This window comes from Ceratotherium simum, chromosome 22 (assembly GCF_057802395.1).
Source record: "Ceratotherium simum simum isolate JZ-2026a chromosome 22, ASM5780239v1, whole genome shotgun sequence".
Classification (NCBI taxonomy): Eukaryota; Metazoa; Chordata; class Mammalia; order Perissodactyla; family Rhinocerotidae; genus Ceratotherium; species Ceratotherium simum.
In genome coordinates, this window is record NC_141921.1 from 29,105,340 (window position 1) to 29,120,014 (window position 14,675).

Sequence of the window (14,675 nt, forward strand, 5' to 3'; positions counted from 1 at the left end):
CAAAACTATGAGTGGTAAATTAATGTAAGTGAATGAAAGATAACTCATATGTTTTCATTCATTTTTCACAAAGTTATAAACCTCACAAAATTATAAACATTAAAAGCCTTATGTTCAAATTCCTATAAAATATTCAACTTCACCTGTAGATCTGCCTTGCCTCTGTCAAGATTTTGTTTCTTTGCCTTCTATTACTCACCAACAGCATCTGGATTTACCGGTCTGGAGACGTCAGCTTGCCCCATGATTATATTGTCTGATGTGTCCCACAACAAGAAACTGTCCCGGACCAAAGCAAACTTTTCTTAAAAGATAAATCCACGTAAGGAGAGGACATGCACTCCTCTCTCGGTGTCACTGCCAAACATCAGGAAATGGCATGAGGTCACATAATCTACTCGAGTTTCTGTTTCCCTGTATCCCGGCCTGGGCACTTGTGGTTCTTATGAATATGTCTTCACGCTGGCTCTCTTCGCACAGGAATGCCTGTCATTCCAGAGTGCACACTGTGAAGAGTTGAAATGCAGGAAGGGGAGGAGACTGCCAACCACATTCTAGCTGCTGAGAGGCACAGCCCTAAGACTCCACACCCACTTTTCCTAACAGTGAGCTTGGTTCAACTTCCTAGACTCATAGCCACAGAAGAAAGGGAGCCTGCTCAAGAGTCTACCAAAGAACTTAGAAATTTAATCACGCAAAAAACATCAGGGTTATGCGTAGCAGACAAATGGGAGCAGAAGTCTATTCAAAGGTATGCTTTAGATACAGACTTGCCTCACAAGTACCAGACTGTTCTGACATTTCACTGCTTGCTCTAAATGGTATTTCCTACCTGTGAGTGGCATACCCAAAGCAGGATGAGATCTATGTACTGGGAATTAGTAACATTAGGAATAGTATTTTAAGACTGAATATACCTTTTCTAAAGATAAAAAGAAAATTTTCTGAAATTTTTGCTTACTAAAATAGCAAACTTGAAATAAATATTTGGAAGGTATTATACAACATTTCTCTTTCTGCTAAAGCTCAATAACCACCATATATATGATCTTGGGGAATACAAAATTATAGGGAGTAGCCCTACATGCTAGGTATAATACACATGGAAATATCAGCTAACCACATGCAGCTTGCATACTAATTTTTCTTTTTTATTGAGATATAACTAAGTCACATATAGCCAAACACATAAATATTAAGGATACAGCTCAATCAATTTTTATTTACATACATACCTGTGTATGCAATTTAGAAACTATATTTTCTAAATGTAAAAAAGCCACTCTTTTTTTTTTTTTTTTTTTTTAAAGATTTTATTTATTTATTTATTTTTCCCCCCAAAGCCCCAGCAGATTGTTGTATGTCATAGCTGCACATCCTTCTAGTTGCTGTATGTGGGACGCGGCCTCAGCATGGCCGGAGAAGCGGTGTGTCCGTGTGCGCCTGGGATCCGAACCCAGGCCGCCAGCAGCGGAGCACGCGCACTTAACCGCTGAGCCATGGGGCCGACCCTAAAAAGCCACTCTTAACACAAACTTACCACAGTGTTTGGCCACATACTCTGGATTATTTCACAACCACCTGAAGATAAAATGGAGAACTAACAATTTTGAGCGCTATAGTAAGGAGTTTTACATTGGTTATTTCATTTAATCATCACCACTACCAACCATGCATTGTAAAGGATATGGATATTAATTTACCCTATTATCAGATAAGAAAACTAAGGCTAGTGAAGTCAAATTCTGTGTCTTACGTCACCAAGTTTATAAGTGCCAAAGCCCTAACAGTCCTTCAACAAATGACAGCTACCAAAAAAACAGAGCTTTTAGTGTCAATCTTTTTTCTCCAAACCGAGATCATTGAAAGATTTCTAGTATCTAGACTTTCCCTCTGCCTTTCCTTAACACCTCCTTTTTTCCCATTATCTTATCCCCATTATCTGCTTTTGATACAGGGGGAAAAAAAAAGGAGTAAAGGTAACAAATAAGAAAATGACAATGCTAAAGCATCAGTAAGAAAAAAAGTGTAGAAATACTCAGGCAATATTTAATTGTTAATATTGGCAGTAGTCAGAAAAACATTATGGGAGCTGGCCCGGTGGCGTAGCAGTTAAGTTCGCCTGTTCTGCTTTGGTGGCCCGGGGTTCACCGGTTCGGATCCTGGGCATGGACCTACTCACCGCTCATCAAGCCATGCTGAGGCGGCATCCCACACAGAAGAGTTACAACTCTACAACTACGATACACAACTATGTACTGGGGCTTTGGGGAGAAAAAAGGAAAAAAAAAAAAGAGGAAGATTGGCAACAGATGTTAGCACAGGGCCAATCTTCCTCAAAAAAAAAAAAAAAAGAAAAGAAAAGAAAGAAAAACATTATGATGTTGACCATGAAAGAGAGTAGAAGGAAAAATACGTTGAAAGAATGCTCCAATAATGTCCAACACCTTCGAACCCTGGCACTTAGATTTTTAAAATTTATTTATTTATTTATTTATTCCCCCAAAGCCCCAGTAGATAGTTGTATGTCATAGCTGCACAGCCTTCTAGTTGCTGTATGTGGGACGCGGCCTCAGCATGGCCGGAGAAGCGGTGCGTCGGTGCGCACCCGGGATCCGAACCCGGGCTGCCAGCAGCGGAGCGCATGCACTTAACCGCTAAGCCATGGGGCCGGCCCCCTGGCACTTAGATTTATTAGCCCAAAAGTAGAATATGTGCAATAGCAGTTTCCACTATTGTAAAATGGAGAGGCCAAAGGTGGCAAATGCATTGCCCATCACCCAGTAGGTGCTCAACATACTGTAGTTATCATCATTATCACCATGGAGATAACATAGCATATTGTTTAAGAGGATGAGCTTTGGAGGCAACTGAAATTTTAATTCCAGATCTATCGCCAGGTGTTAACACTGGGCAAGTTACTTCACCTCTCTGAGCCTTGGTTTTCTAACTTATAAAATGGGCACAAAAATATTTACCTGTACTGGGAAGTTGTAGGGATTAAATGACATGAACATAAATAAAGCCCTTTGCAATGTGCTTGGCACACAGAAAGCTCTCAATAAATGCAAGCAATAATTAATCCCAGTTGTTATAGTAAAAAACAAGTCCAGAAAGGAGAGGCCCGGTCAGGAGCAGCCAGACAATAGTGCACGGCAAAAAAACTCAGTCATTACAAAGAGGTGAGTCAGAAACGGAAGAGGATGACATTTCTCTATCATGATTCCAGAGAGTAAACTGGAAGAAGCAGGCCAAGAAGGAAGTCTGTACGCAATCAGGGTTGGTGTACAGAAACATCACGCACGTAGAACAGCTCAGACAGAAGTATTACTGTGAATAAGTTTAAACCAGGCACATTAAACACACACACACACACACACACACACAGAGCCCAGAAACAGTATCGCAGAACTAGTTTATGTTGACAGGACCATACCAGAGTAGAACAGATATGGTTCCTGGGATAGCTGCTGTTTACCGTATGCCAAACTGCCCATCTCGGCTTGGCTCACTGCCGATTCTAGGGTATTGTGAAGGCAGCAATAAAACTTAAAGATAAAAGAAACACAGGATTCTTAGGGATATCTGGCTTAATCTCCTACTCCTTATAGAAAAAGGAAACTGAGGGTCAGAGAGGTTAAATGCCTTGCTCAGGGTCAGGACTAAAACCCAAGTCTTCTGATTCTAACTCCAGGACTGACTTTGGCTCTTGTATAAATGGTCAAGGAAATATTTATTTCCTAAAGATACAGTATTCATTTCCCAAGGAAATCCATACTCTACTACAACAACAAATCCCTCAGAAATGCTAATTCTGTTGCCTATGTACCAAGCCAATACATGTTCCCTCACCAGCATGTTTCAGTTTCATTCTAACAATCAATATTTACTTTGTGCCAAATGGTAAACTGACAAACAGAGAAAGAAGAATATACTGGTCCATTGATGGCTTTAAAATTTAACATTCAAGCCTTGAATTAATTCTAGTTTTCCATGCATTATATTTTAGAAATGCAAAGGGAAGTCTCACTTTAACTTTATAAGAAGTAGACAACTCTCTCTTAACTGTTACCTAATAAAAGATACTTTTCCTCCACAGCTTTCAAGGAACGGGTGAAGTAACAGACTAAAATTTGTGAATATCTTCCTATTTTATTTAGGGAAAGAGCAAGAAAAGCCTTATAAAAATAAAGTTTAATTAATAGGCAAAGGAACCTAAGCTACAGCTTAGACTTAGACAGCACTTGAACCTCTTTAACCAGAGCCTTGTTTCATCAAAGAACTGTTTCTAAATACCGTATGTAACCTACAAAGAGCTGAGCATTCAAAACCTTTAGTGATATTTATAATTCCAAAACTTTTTGTTGGCAAGCACATCATGCCATACACTAATATGAGAACATGCTTTAAATTTTCAATAAACAGTTTACAAGATCAATCACAAGAGTATAATGTTTTCATTTAAATGTACTTTTATGCCGAAGTACCAATATAAATTGGATTACCTAGGAGAGTAAGCTCCTGGCTCTTTTAATTACATCTTCCTCAGCTTAATTCAGCATGCTACTTTCTTACGGCCTGAGATGTCTCAAGCAGGCGAGCTCTAGCGAGAGGTTAGGAAGAAAGTCACTTTCCTCTAGGAAAGGCTGACCAACGGAAATTATTAACAGGTCACACACATACATATTTAAGTAAAAGCCTAATTTTTAACTTTGGATATATAATTGGGGAAGGTAGAGGCTTCCTTTTCTTTACCTCATGATCTAACTCTGATCTAGTCTAGCTGGCTCTGGATAGTTACACGAGATAACATTCTACAATTAATAACCTGTATCTCACACTCCACGAGGAAAGCCTCGCTAGTCACTTGTAAACTCTTTATCGTCTCATCTATTTGTACAAATTGTTCCCTTGGCCTAGAATTTCTTTCCCAGATTCATCTAGGGAACTCCTACTCATCCTTTAAAAACTGGCTCAAATGTTGCTTCCACTATTATGAGCCTTTCCTGAGTTACTCAAGCAGAATGCCAATAAAGATTTACTGATCACTGATTATGTGCCCAGCAATGTGTTGGTGCTAAAAACAATAGTTTTGTCCTTAAGGTGCTTACAGTTCAAGTAAATAGGGTCTACAATAGAGTATGATGAACATTTAGGTACCATGCAAACACATGTTGGTGAGGGTGGGGGTGTCTAGCTTTGTCCTGAGAGATCAGAGAAAATATCTTGAAAGAAGTAACATCTAAAATCTGAAAGAGTCATGGGCCGGCTCCGTGGCTTAGCGGTTAAGTGCGTGCGCTCTGATGCTGGCGGCCCGGGTTCGGATCCCGGGCGCGCCCCAGGGCACCACTTCTCCATCCAACGCGAGGCTGAGTCCCACGTACAGCAACTAGAAGGATGTGAACCTACGACATACAACTATCTGCTGCGGCTTTGGGGGGAAAAACATGAATAAATAAAATCTTTAAAATCTGAAAGAGTCAGTCACAGAAGGGATGACAGAGGTGAGAAAAAAGTACAAGCATCAAGAGGTAAGACTGGAGAGGTAAAGAGCTGATGATGACTGACTGTGCTGGACATATCACCCTAAACTGCAACCATCTTCAGACTTCTCTAATAGGCTGGAAACTTCTTGTGGGCAGGGACCATGAGGTATATTTATCCTTAAACCCTCAACTTTTGGCACAACTTAGCACACAGTGGACATGCAACAAGTATTTATTGACCTTGAGTACAAAGGAAGAAACAGGATTCTTCACTTTTAAGCTTTGCTCATAGAATCTAGTAACAAAAGGCAATTAAGGTGAAAAGTGCTACAGACAGAGGCTGGAAGAAGTGTAGAGACCATGGACTATTTTATCATTCCAAACAATTCCTGAGAATTGCCATGAAACTTTTGCTTTTGTGGGGAAAAAATGGCATATTCATGACAGTTTTTGAGAATTAACTGCTTTGTAAGTAGGAACAACTGTCAAAGGAGACAAACCTGTCAGGTGAATGTTTACATAAAACCTCACAGAGTCACTACTGTTCGGTTCAAGATCTTCAGCAGAAATCATTTGTACTTCCTGTGAACTAGCCTGAAGAATAGGCTGAAAGAGACAGAGAAGGTTAAAGGTAAGGCAGGGCCACTGGTATCACTAGATACTCATACCATTTGCCCCAAATAAAACCAGTTTCTGTCTGTGGCTGGCTCACTGGATGCAAAAAAACAAACACACCTGCTTCCTATTCTACACCAAATACTGTAACTCTTGTTCCCTGCCTACCCCCACTTCCAGAAGACAGCATGGCTTACCCGTGGAAGAAAGCAGAGGCTTTGGAATCACATATAACTATGTAAAATTTCAGCTTTCCCATTTACTGATTAGGTGACTCTGAACAAGTTACTTAACTTATATGAGCCTCAGTTTCCACATTTGTAAAATGGAGATAATTACCCATAGAGTTGTTGTGAAGATTAAATAAGAGAATCGCTAAAAAGGCTGAATATTGAAGGTGCTTAATGTATTTGGCGCTCTCTCCCCTCACTTAGATTCTTTATATAAATGACACCCCCCCATGTTTGAATTGAAACACCATTGTTCTTCAGGAAAAACTGGGGAGATTCTGATATGCTTTTATGTCACAGCAGCTATATATATGGCAGACACGAAGTAATGTATATGTTTATAAGCCTACAATATGTTGGACTATGTTTATGGGAGAAGGAAGCTGAAATTACCCCAGCAGGACTGCTTTCAGCTCCATGGAATTAAAGACCTCAGGCTAGGAAACTGGCACTACGAGATTCTTTTTTGCTTTCTCTTAAAGTTTTTGTTTTGAAGACAATAAATTCTTAAGGATGCACTAGGGGTCAGCAGATGCTTCTAGAACTGAGGAGAAGAATTATAAGAAATTATAGTAGGGGCCGGCCCGGTGGCATAGCAGTTAGGTTCGCGCACTCCTCTTCGGTGGCCCGGGGTTTGCAGTTTCGGATCCCAGGCACGGACCGATGCACTGCTAGTCAAGCCACGCTGTGGCGGCGTCCCATATAAAGTAGAGGAAGATGGGCAAGGTTGTTAGCCCAGGGCCAATCTTCCTCAGCAAAAAGAGAAGGATTGGCAACGGACGTCAGCTCAGGGCTAATCTTCCTCACCAAAAAACAAAAAAGAAAAGAAAAGAAGAAATTAAAGTAAACAGGAAAGTTTTAGTTAAGAAAGACGAAAGAGTTTTTCTATGGTTGGGTTAAGGATCTGGGGAGTTCCTTGGAGTACAGTAGAGTCAGTGGGAAAGGCAGCCTAGATAAAAGTGAGAATTAGATGAATGGAGATGAGAGAATGTGGAAAAAAATAACTGAGCAAAAAGATTTATAGGTTGTGGAGATGAGGGAAAAAGAGAGGTGAGAGGAGGATATAAATGACATTGATGGAACTTTAAACCACTACGTGACTTCGGGCAGTAGAATTAAATTATTGCCAAGCTTCCTTCCAGTTCTGAAATTCTACAAACCAATGATTTAAACAACTCAATGTTCTGTTTCAAATAATGGCTCTAAGAAATGTTTTATTACGGAAAACAACAGCGGCCACGGTGCACTTCATATAACTAATTTAACTCAATGCTTGCCATATAATGCAAAATAGATGTTTAATGAATTGGATTATTATTATTGGGAAACCACAAGCCTCATTTATTCAATCCACAAATATTTCCTATGCACCTCTAAAGTGTCAGGTATTGTTCCAGGTGTTGGGGACACAGCAGTGAATATAATGGGGGAAAAATCCAGGCCCTCTTTCTAGTATGTTACATGGTGATAAGTGCTATAGAGAAAAATTATTCAGGAAAGGGAAATACGGTGGGCTGAGACAGAGTGCTAAATTATAAACTGTACGAGCAGAAGGGCCTCATTGAGAAAATGACATATAAATAAAGACATAAAGTAAATTTAATCCCTCAATCAACTTTCTGTCATCTTCCTAATACTATAGTTCTTTCAGTTCTAACAGAAGCAAAATAAAAAGCAAAATTTCCAAATGTACTAAAAATAAATATTAGTTATAGTATATTTTAGTGACTGGTTACTGAGGTAATGGTTATCGAATGTGCTGCTCAGTTCTCAAATATCTAAGAATGCACTGTCCAATACTGTGGTCACTAGCTACATATGATTATTTATATTTATATTTAATATATTTATATCGGATACAATTTGCACTTCAGGTTCTCAGCTGTACTAGCCACATTTCAGATGCTCAATAGGCACACATGGCTACCACACTGGACACAGATATAGAACATTTCCATCATTGCAGAAAGTTGGATTGGACATGTTGAACCTAAAGGACTTTTAAAGCACACTTAGAAGTCTTCCAGTAATAACAAAACAAAAGAAACATAACTCCACGTTTCATCAGCATGTGGTGTCTATTTTCCATGGCACCAAGTACTAAACGCTAACTACTAAAGGCAGTACACTCTGAAGGAACCTTGACAACTAAAAAAAAAAATGTTTCTTTTTATTCAGTACAAACTACTGAGGTATTTACACTCTTTAGCAACTGAAATACTACTTCTTTTTCTAGTAACACTTCATTAAACTCTTTGACTACTAATAACAATTCAAAGCCTCAAGAAGAAGAATGGTTTTATTTCACTTTAAAGACCTACTGAGAATTATATCCATTTGTTAGCAATTGAAAATTAACAACCTCCATCTTACTAGCCATCCATTTAATATTCCTTCTACTCCAAACAGTACTTCTTCACGAGCTGAAGGTAGATTTTATGTAGTTATAGTAAAAGTGATTGAGGAGTCTTACTCTTAAAGAAAAAAGTACTTAATAAAACCTCATTATATTCATAAAAGTCCCAATTGGCCTCTATTAAGGAACCAGAAGGTATCAATGATGTGTAGAAACTAAGCAGTGAGAAATCAAGAAGCTGCCCATCACAGGGTTTTGAAACACGTGAAATGTTCCCCAGTAAAGTGGCATTCATTGCTGGTGACTCAAGAGAGATGACTATTAGCCACTCTCTCTTTCATAACTCTTTCTAACTCATCTGGCCCTCAACTTCACTTTAAGTGAGTGACAGAGAAATCTAAACATTACTCACATTCAGCCACATATCCAGTGGGAATACAAGAAATTTCTAACAATGAATCTCCTTAAACATTCTTTTCCAGTACATGTACGGGAGAATATAGCCTTCATCTTCTACTAAATAAAAATTCTGAGTAATGAACACCTGGTTACACTATGAGTGAACAGTAATTCCTGCAGAGAAAAAAAGGATGACTATATAAATGGTGTTTCTATCAAACTTGCTGCAGCCAGTAATTCAAATGCACTTTATTCTTTGTTTTCCATGTATGGAAAAAAACCCCAAAAACATAAAGGGCTGAAATGATTCTTCTGGGATTTATTCACTTGGGGCAAAAAGTCTTCTGTATCTTTCAACAATTTTATAAATCTTCCCAGTCTGACAGAATCTGTTTGTGGAACACAGCTTTCAAATTTGATATCCTCCTATTTGTGTTTGGGGCAGTAATAATTTCCTCTTACTTGCCTCCAGTTTTGTCTCTTTCTAATCTATTCTCAACGGTGGTGCCACATGGATCTTTATAACAACACAAATTTAATAGTGTTCCTCACAGCTTACAAAAAATCCTTCAAGACCTGACCTATCTAGTCTTTTCTGTCACCACTTTCCCATGTCTGCTCGTATTTAGACCTATTGAACCACTTGGAGTTCCTAAACTAAGCCCAGGTCTGTCTACCTACGCATTTGCTGTTCTAGTTGCCTGAATGTCCTCTCTCCTCACATTCCCTAATCTGGTTAACTCCTGCTCCTTTAAAATTCAGTTTGTGTGTCACTTCCTCTGGGAAGCCTTCCTTGAACATCTTCCTTTCTACACTTAAGACTGAGTTAGGCACCCCTCTTCTATGCTCCAAAGTCACCTTGAATATACTTCTACATATAGGGGTACATATTACTTTTATTATAATTATCTATTTGCTTACTGTCTCTCTTTTTTTTTTTTTGTGAGGAAGATCAGCCCTGAGCTAACATCCACGCTAATCCTCCTCTTTTTTTGCTGAGGAAGACCAGCTCTGAGCTAACATCTATTGCCAATCCTCCTCCTTTTTTTTTTTTTTCCCCCAAAGCCCCAGTAGATAGTGGTATGTCATAGTTGCACATCCTTCTAGTTGCTGTATGTGGGACACGGCCTCAGCATGGCCAGAGAAGCGGTGTGTCGGTGCGCACCCGGGATCCGAACCCAGGATCCGAACCCGGGCTGCCAGTAGCGGAGCGCGTGCACTTAACCGCTAAGCCACGGGGCTGGCCCACTTACTGTCTCCCCTACATTCTTTGAAAACAGAAATTGTCTTTATATCCTCAACAAGTAACATACTGCTCAGAACATAGTAGGTATTCAATAGATATTTGAAAAAAATGGAAAGAGGCAAAAGGAGAATAGGATTTTTCTCTAATTTAGCCTATAAGTGTCCCTTTCAGGTTATGGTGTATTTATTTATTTTTTTGGTGAGGAAGATTGGCCCTGAGCTAACATCTGCCAATCCTCCTCTTTTTGCTGGGGAAGACTGGCCCTGGGCTAACATCCATGCCCATCTTCCTCCACTTTATATGGGACGCCGTCACAGCATGGCTTGACAAGCGGTGCGTCGGTGCGCGCCGGGGACCCAACCAGCGAACCGTGGGCTGCTGCAGCAAAGTGCGCGCACTTAACCACTTGCGCCACCAGGCCAGCCCCCGGTTATGGTGTATTTATGTTGGGAAACATGCCAGGCCTGTAGGTAATGAACATATAATAAATTACTGAACAGTATCATGACAAAAAGGAAAGAAAAAGACAAACACAATTGAAATTATTTTGCTAGCTATGCATTACATGTTATTATAAATTCACTTCCATAAATGTTTACAGCAACACAATCTTTTAATTATAGCTCCTTTTAGATTTATAAAAAACTAATTTAAAAAAATAGCTCTGCTTTTCTTCTAGTTCCTAAGAAGAATACTTACAGGGATTAAAGTAGCACCATCAGTTTTTAATCACTCAAAGCTAATTTCTGGTCTGTTTCTTCTCCCCTACATTCCTGTTTTCCTGGTTTCTGATCATTTCACTAAATCGTAAAAGTTTCCATCAGAAAAATCAGAACATAAACAAGTAAAATAATACTAAATTCAAAATGATCTACTCTGTTACATATGAACATCTCTAACAAAAAATTTGATGAAAAAGCTAAAATTTAGAAAAAATAAACTAAGTTCAACTTTCCGTATATTCCTCCTCCCCATTCTCTATGACTAATAATAGCTAACATTAATGAACATGTATTATAATGCCAGGGACTATTTTAAGTGTTTTACATGTATTAACTTGTGTAATTCTTACAACAAGCCTCTAAGAAGGATATCATTTATTTTTTTATTTTTTTTTAAAGATTTTATTTATTCATTTTTTTCCCCCCAAAGCCCCAGCAGATAGTTGCATGTCATAGGTTCACATCCTTCCAGTTGCTGTACGTGGGACTCGGCCTCGCGCTGGACGGAGAAGTGGTGCCTTGGGGCGCGCCCGGGATCCGAACCCGGGCCGCCAGCATCAGAGCGCGCGCACCTAACCGCCAAGCCACGGAGCCGGCCCGGATATCATTTATTAACCCCATTTAATGGATGAGGAAACTGACTCACACAGGAGTAAACTTGTCCAAGGAGTTCATAGCTAGTAAATGGCAAAGCTAGGGTTCATATCTAAGTAATCTGGATGTGAATCTCCACTCCTAACTACTACACTATAGACCTAAATATACTTTGAATTCACACAGTACTTCCTACATGTTTAAATAAGGACATTTGTTTTTAACCTTATAAAAATTCTAGGAGGTATTACTTTTAACAAAAGTAAAATTCAGGCACAGAGCACTTATGTGAATTGCCCAAAATGACAATGTGATATTAAAAAAACAAAACTTGGTTCTCTCAGCTCATCCCTGATATTTCCAATATGACCATCAACAAGAATGATGTTTCATAGCACAAAATAAATTATTTATTTACTTATTTTGTGAGAAGATTAGCCCTGAGCTAACATCTGTTGCCAATCCTCCTCTTTTTGCTGAGGAAGAATGGCCCTGGGTTAACATCCATGCCCATCTTCCTCCAATTTATATATGGGATGCTGCCATAGCATGGCTTGATAAGCGGTGCGTTGGTCCGCGCCCATGATCCGAACCTGCAAAACCCAGGCCGCCAAAGCGGAGCGCACAAACTTAACCGCTACGCCACTGGGCCGTCCCCACAAAATAAATTTTTAAAGGAATTTCTTAGAAAATAAATGAAAGGTCTTTAATCAAGAGAAGTTGGCTATTTGGGACAGAAACATTTCTACTACTTCTCAAACTAAATTTACAACGAAAATATTCCAGCCCATGTCTCATGAGAAATCCAAATTACTGAAGCATAGGTTTACAACACCTTTAACCCACGTTTACGCTACTGGGGGCATTATTACTAGCAATATACAAGTAGGTTTCCATCAACCACGTACTGTTGATCTATACTCTCTAAGGTAGTTAGGAAGCCTCTAGTTTTTCCTCTTTCCCCATGTTCACCAATTCTGTTAGATACATGACAAAAACAATAAAACAAAAAACTCTCCTCAAAGAAATCACTACTAAACTGTTCAAAGAATACAGATACAGAAAAGGAAATACAGGTGCTATACAAGCAAGTTTTGTTGTAATAATTTCCTTAAGTACAAGTTATGCTGAATAACATGGCATGAAATCCTAATAACACAACTATTTTTATCCATATAAAAACACTTATTCATTCTGCCTCACATTAATAGTTCTTAACCTCCTGTTTGCGAGCTGAAACTTTATTGTATTCTTTTTTTTCCTTCACGGCAGCTAGAGCAGTATGCCAATAAAAATTTGCTGAATGAGTTAATGAATCAGTCAGCCACCTGATCATCCATCCACCCACCTTTTCACATTTTGGTTGGGGTTATGGTATGTAGTGAGTATGACAATAAATTATCAAGCAGAACTAACTGAACTTCATTGTAACCAATGCTAAGTCATCGGCCCTGTATACATTAGGAGATTATACCCAGAACTAAACAAGCACACACATTTAGTATTAAGTAAGCCAAGCTCCTCATCCTGGCAAGAATGTCTTTTCTGTGGTATCACTTTTTTCTTTTACTATTTAAGACATAATTCTTAAGGGTTCTTGCTATTCAAGCCCTTTGATTATTGAGCTCTAAACTGAAAAGGGAAAAGACTGATCCCTGAGGGAAAAACGGACAAAATAAAGCAGCCAGACCCACCTGTTTTACAGCATTTAAATTCTTTTGGGAGATCAAAGAAAAACAGAAGATACAGATCATTAAAAGAAATTTAAATATGAAATTTTAAAATGTCTTAACAGTCAGGTCAAATGTAGTGTTTAATCTTTTTATGCAGCGGTAAAACGGAAAGCTGTAGCTACAGACTACAATCTGATCTGATGTCATCCTGGCTACCAGTAGATAGATAAACACTGTTTTAACGAGGAAAAAACAAAACACAAATCTTCAGTGAGGAACTGAAGGCCATCAGCATCATTCCACAAGTTGGTCCATTATACTACTAATACCTTCTTTTAATGGAAGCCTCCATTATGGGGGAGGGGTGTGTGTGTGCACGTTTTGGACTCCATTAATGTTTCAAATTGCAATCTTGTAAAAACTATCCTGACTTTGAGACCTTTCACGATAGAGCTTTTGAGCTCTATCGTGAAAGGTCATTTTTAACATGAGTGAACTCTGAGCAGCCACAAGAAGCTAACCAGTGATGCTGTTTTGAAACGAATGGTTCCTTGCCTAAGAGAAATGTTCATACTAGTTTCATTACCAACTTTTAAATTCCATTCACTATACTTAACCTGAATTTGAAACAAAGTTGAGGAAAAACATTTTTTATTTAAAGAAATTTACTTGTCACTTAATATTAAAACAAAAATTACAAGAACTTGGGGTCGGCCCCGTGGCTTAGCGGTTAGGTGCTCACGCTCCACTACTGGCGGCCCAGGTTCGGATCCCAGGTGCACACCGACGCACGGCTTGTCCGGCAATGCTGAGGCGGCATCCCACATACAGCAACTAGAAGGATGTGCAGCTATGACATACAACTATCTACTGGGGCTTTGGGGAGAAAAAGAGGGAAAAAAGGAGGAGGATTGGCAATAGATGTTGGCTCAGGGCCGATCTTCCTTGGCAAAAAGAGGAGGATTGGCACGGATGTTAGCTCAGAGCTGATCTTCCTCACACACACACACAAAAAATACAAGAACTTTAACGTTTTTATTTTAAATAAAAATAATACACGCTTTTAAATAGGAATATGCCATAATCACTGCGTTGTGCATACTGCTCTTTATTAAGGTTATTTTTTAAGGTAAGTAGCCAAGAAAAGTTTGAAAAAGTAGAATAATGAAGGGATAATACTTTAGATTTTAAAATATGACTATAATAATAAACACAATGTGAAACTGATGTAAAAATTGACAGATGTTTCCACAGAACAGAATACATAGACCAAAAACACACTCGAGACCTTACAAAACTTAGCTTGACCAAAATGGCATCATAAATCAATAAAAAGGGCAGTCTATTAATTACT

At 38.9% G+C, this 14,675-nt stretch overlaps 1 protein-coding gene across 8 annotated transcripts in view; it reads right to left on the minus strand.

Moving 5' to 3' along the window:
* Positions 1-14,675, minus strand: part of PHACTR4 (phosphatase and actin regulator 4) — a 107,708-nt gene that overhangs the window by 44,677 nt on the left and 48,356 nt on the right. For 2 of the 8 annotated variants that reach the window (XM_087446447.1, XM_087446445.1), the window contains one exon: positions 5,987-6,092. The exons of 5 other annotated variants lie outside the window; for them this stretch is intronic. In XM_087446447.1, the coding sequence (XP_087302573.1) occupies positions 5,987-6,059 (73 nt within the window). In that variant the 5' untranslated portion in view covers positions 6,060-6,092. Of the gene's footprint in view, positions 1-199; positions 898-5,986; positions 6,093-14,675 lie in introns of those variants that run through there. One more of the 8 variants, XM_004425831.2, reaches the window with a different exon arrangement.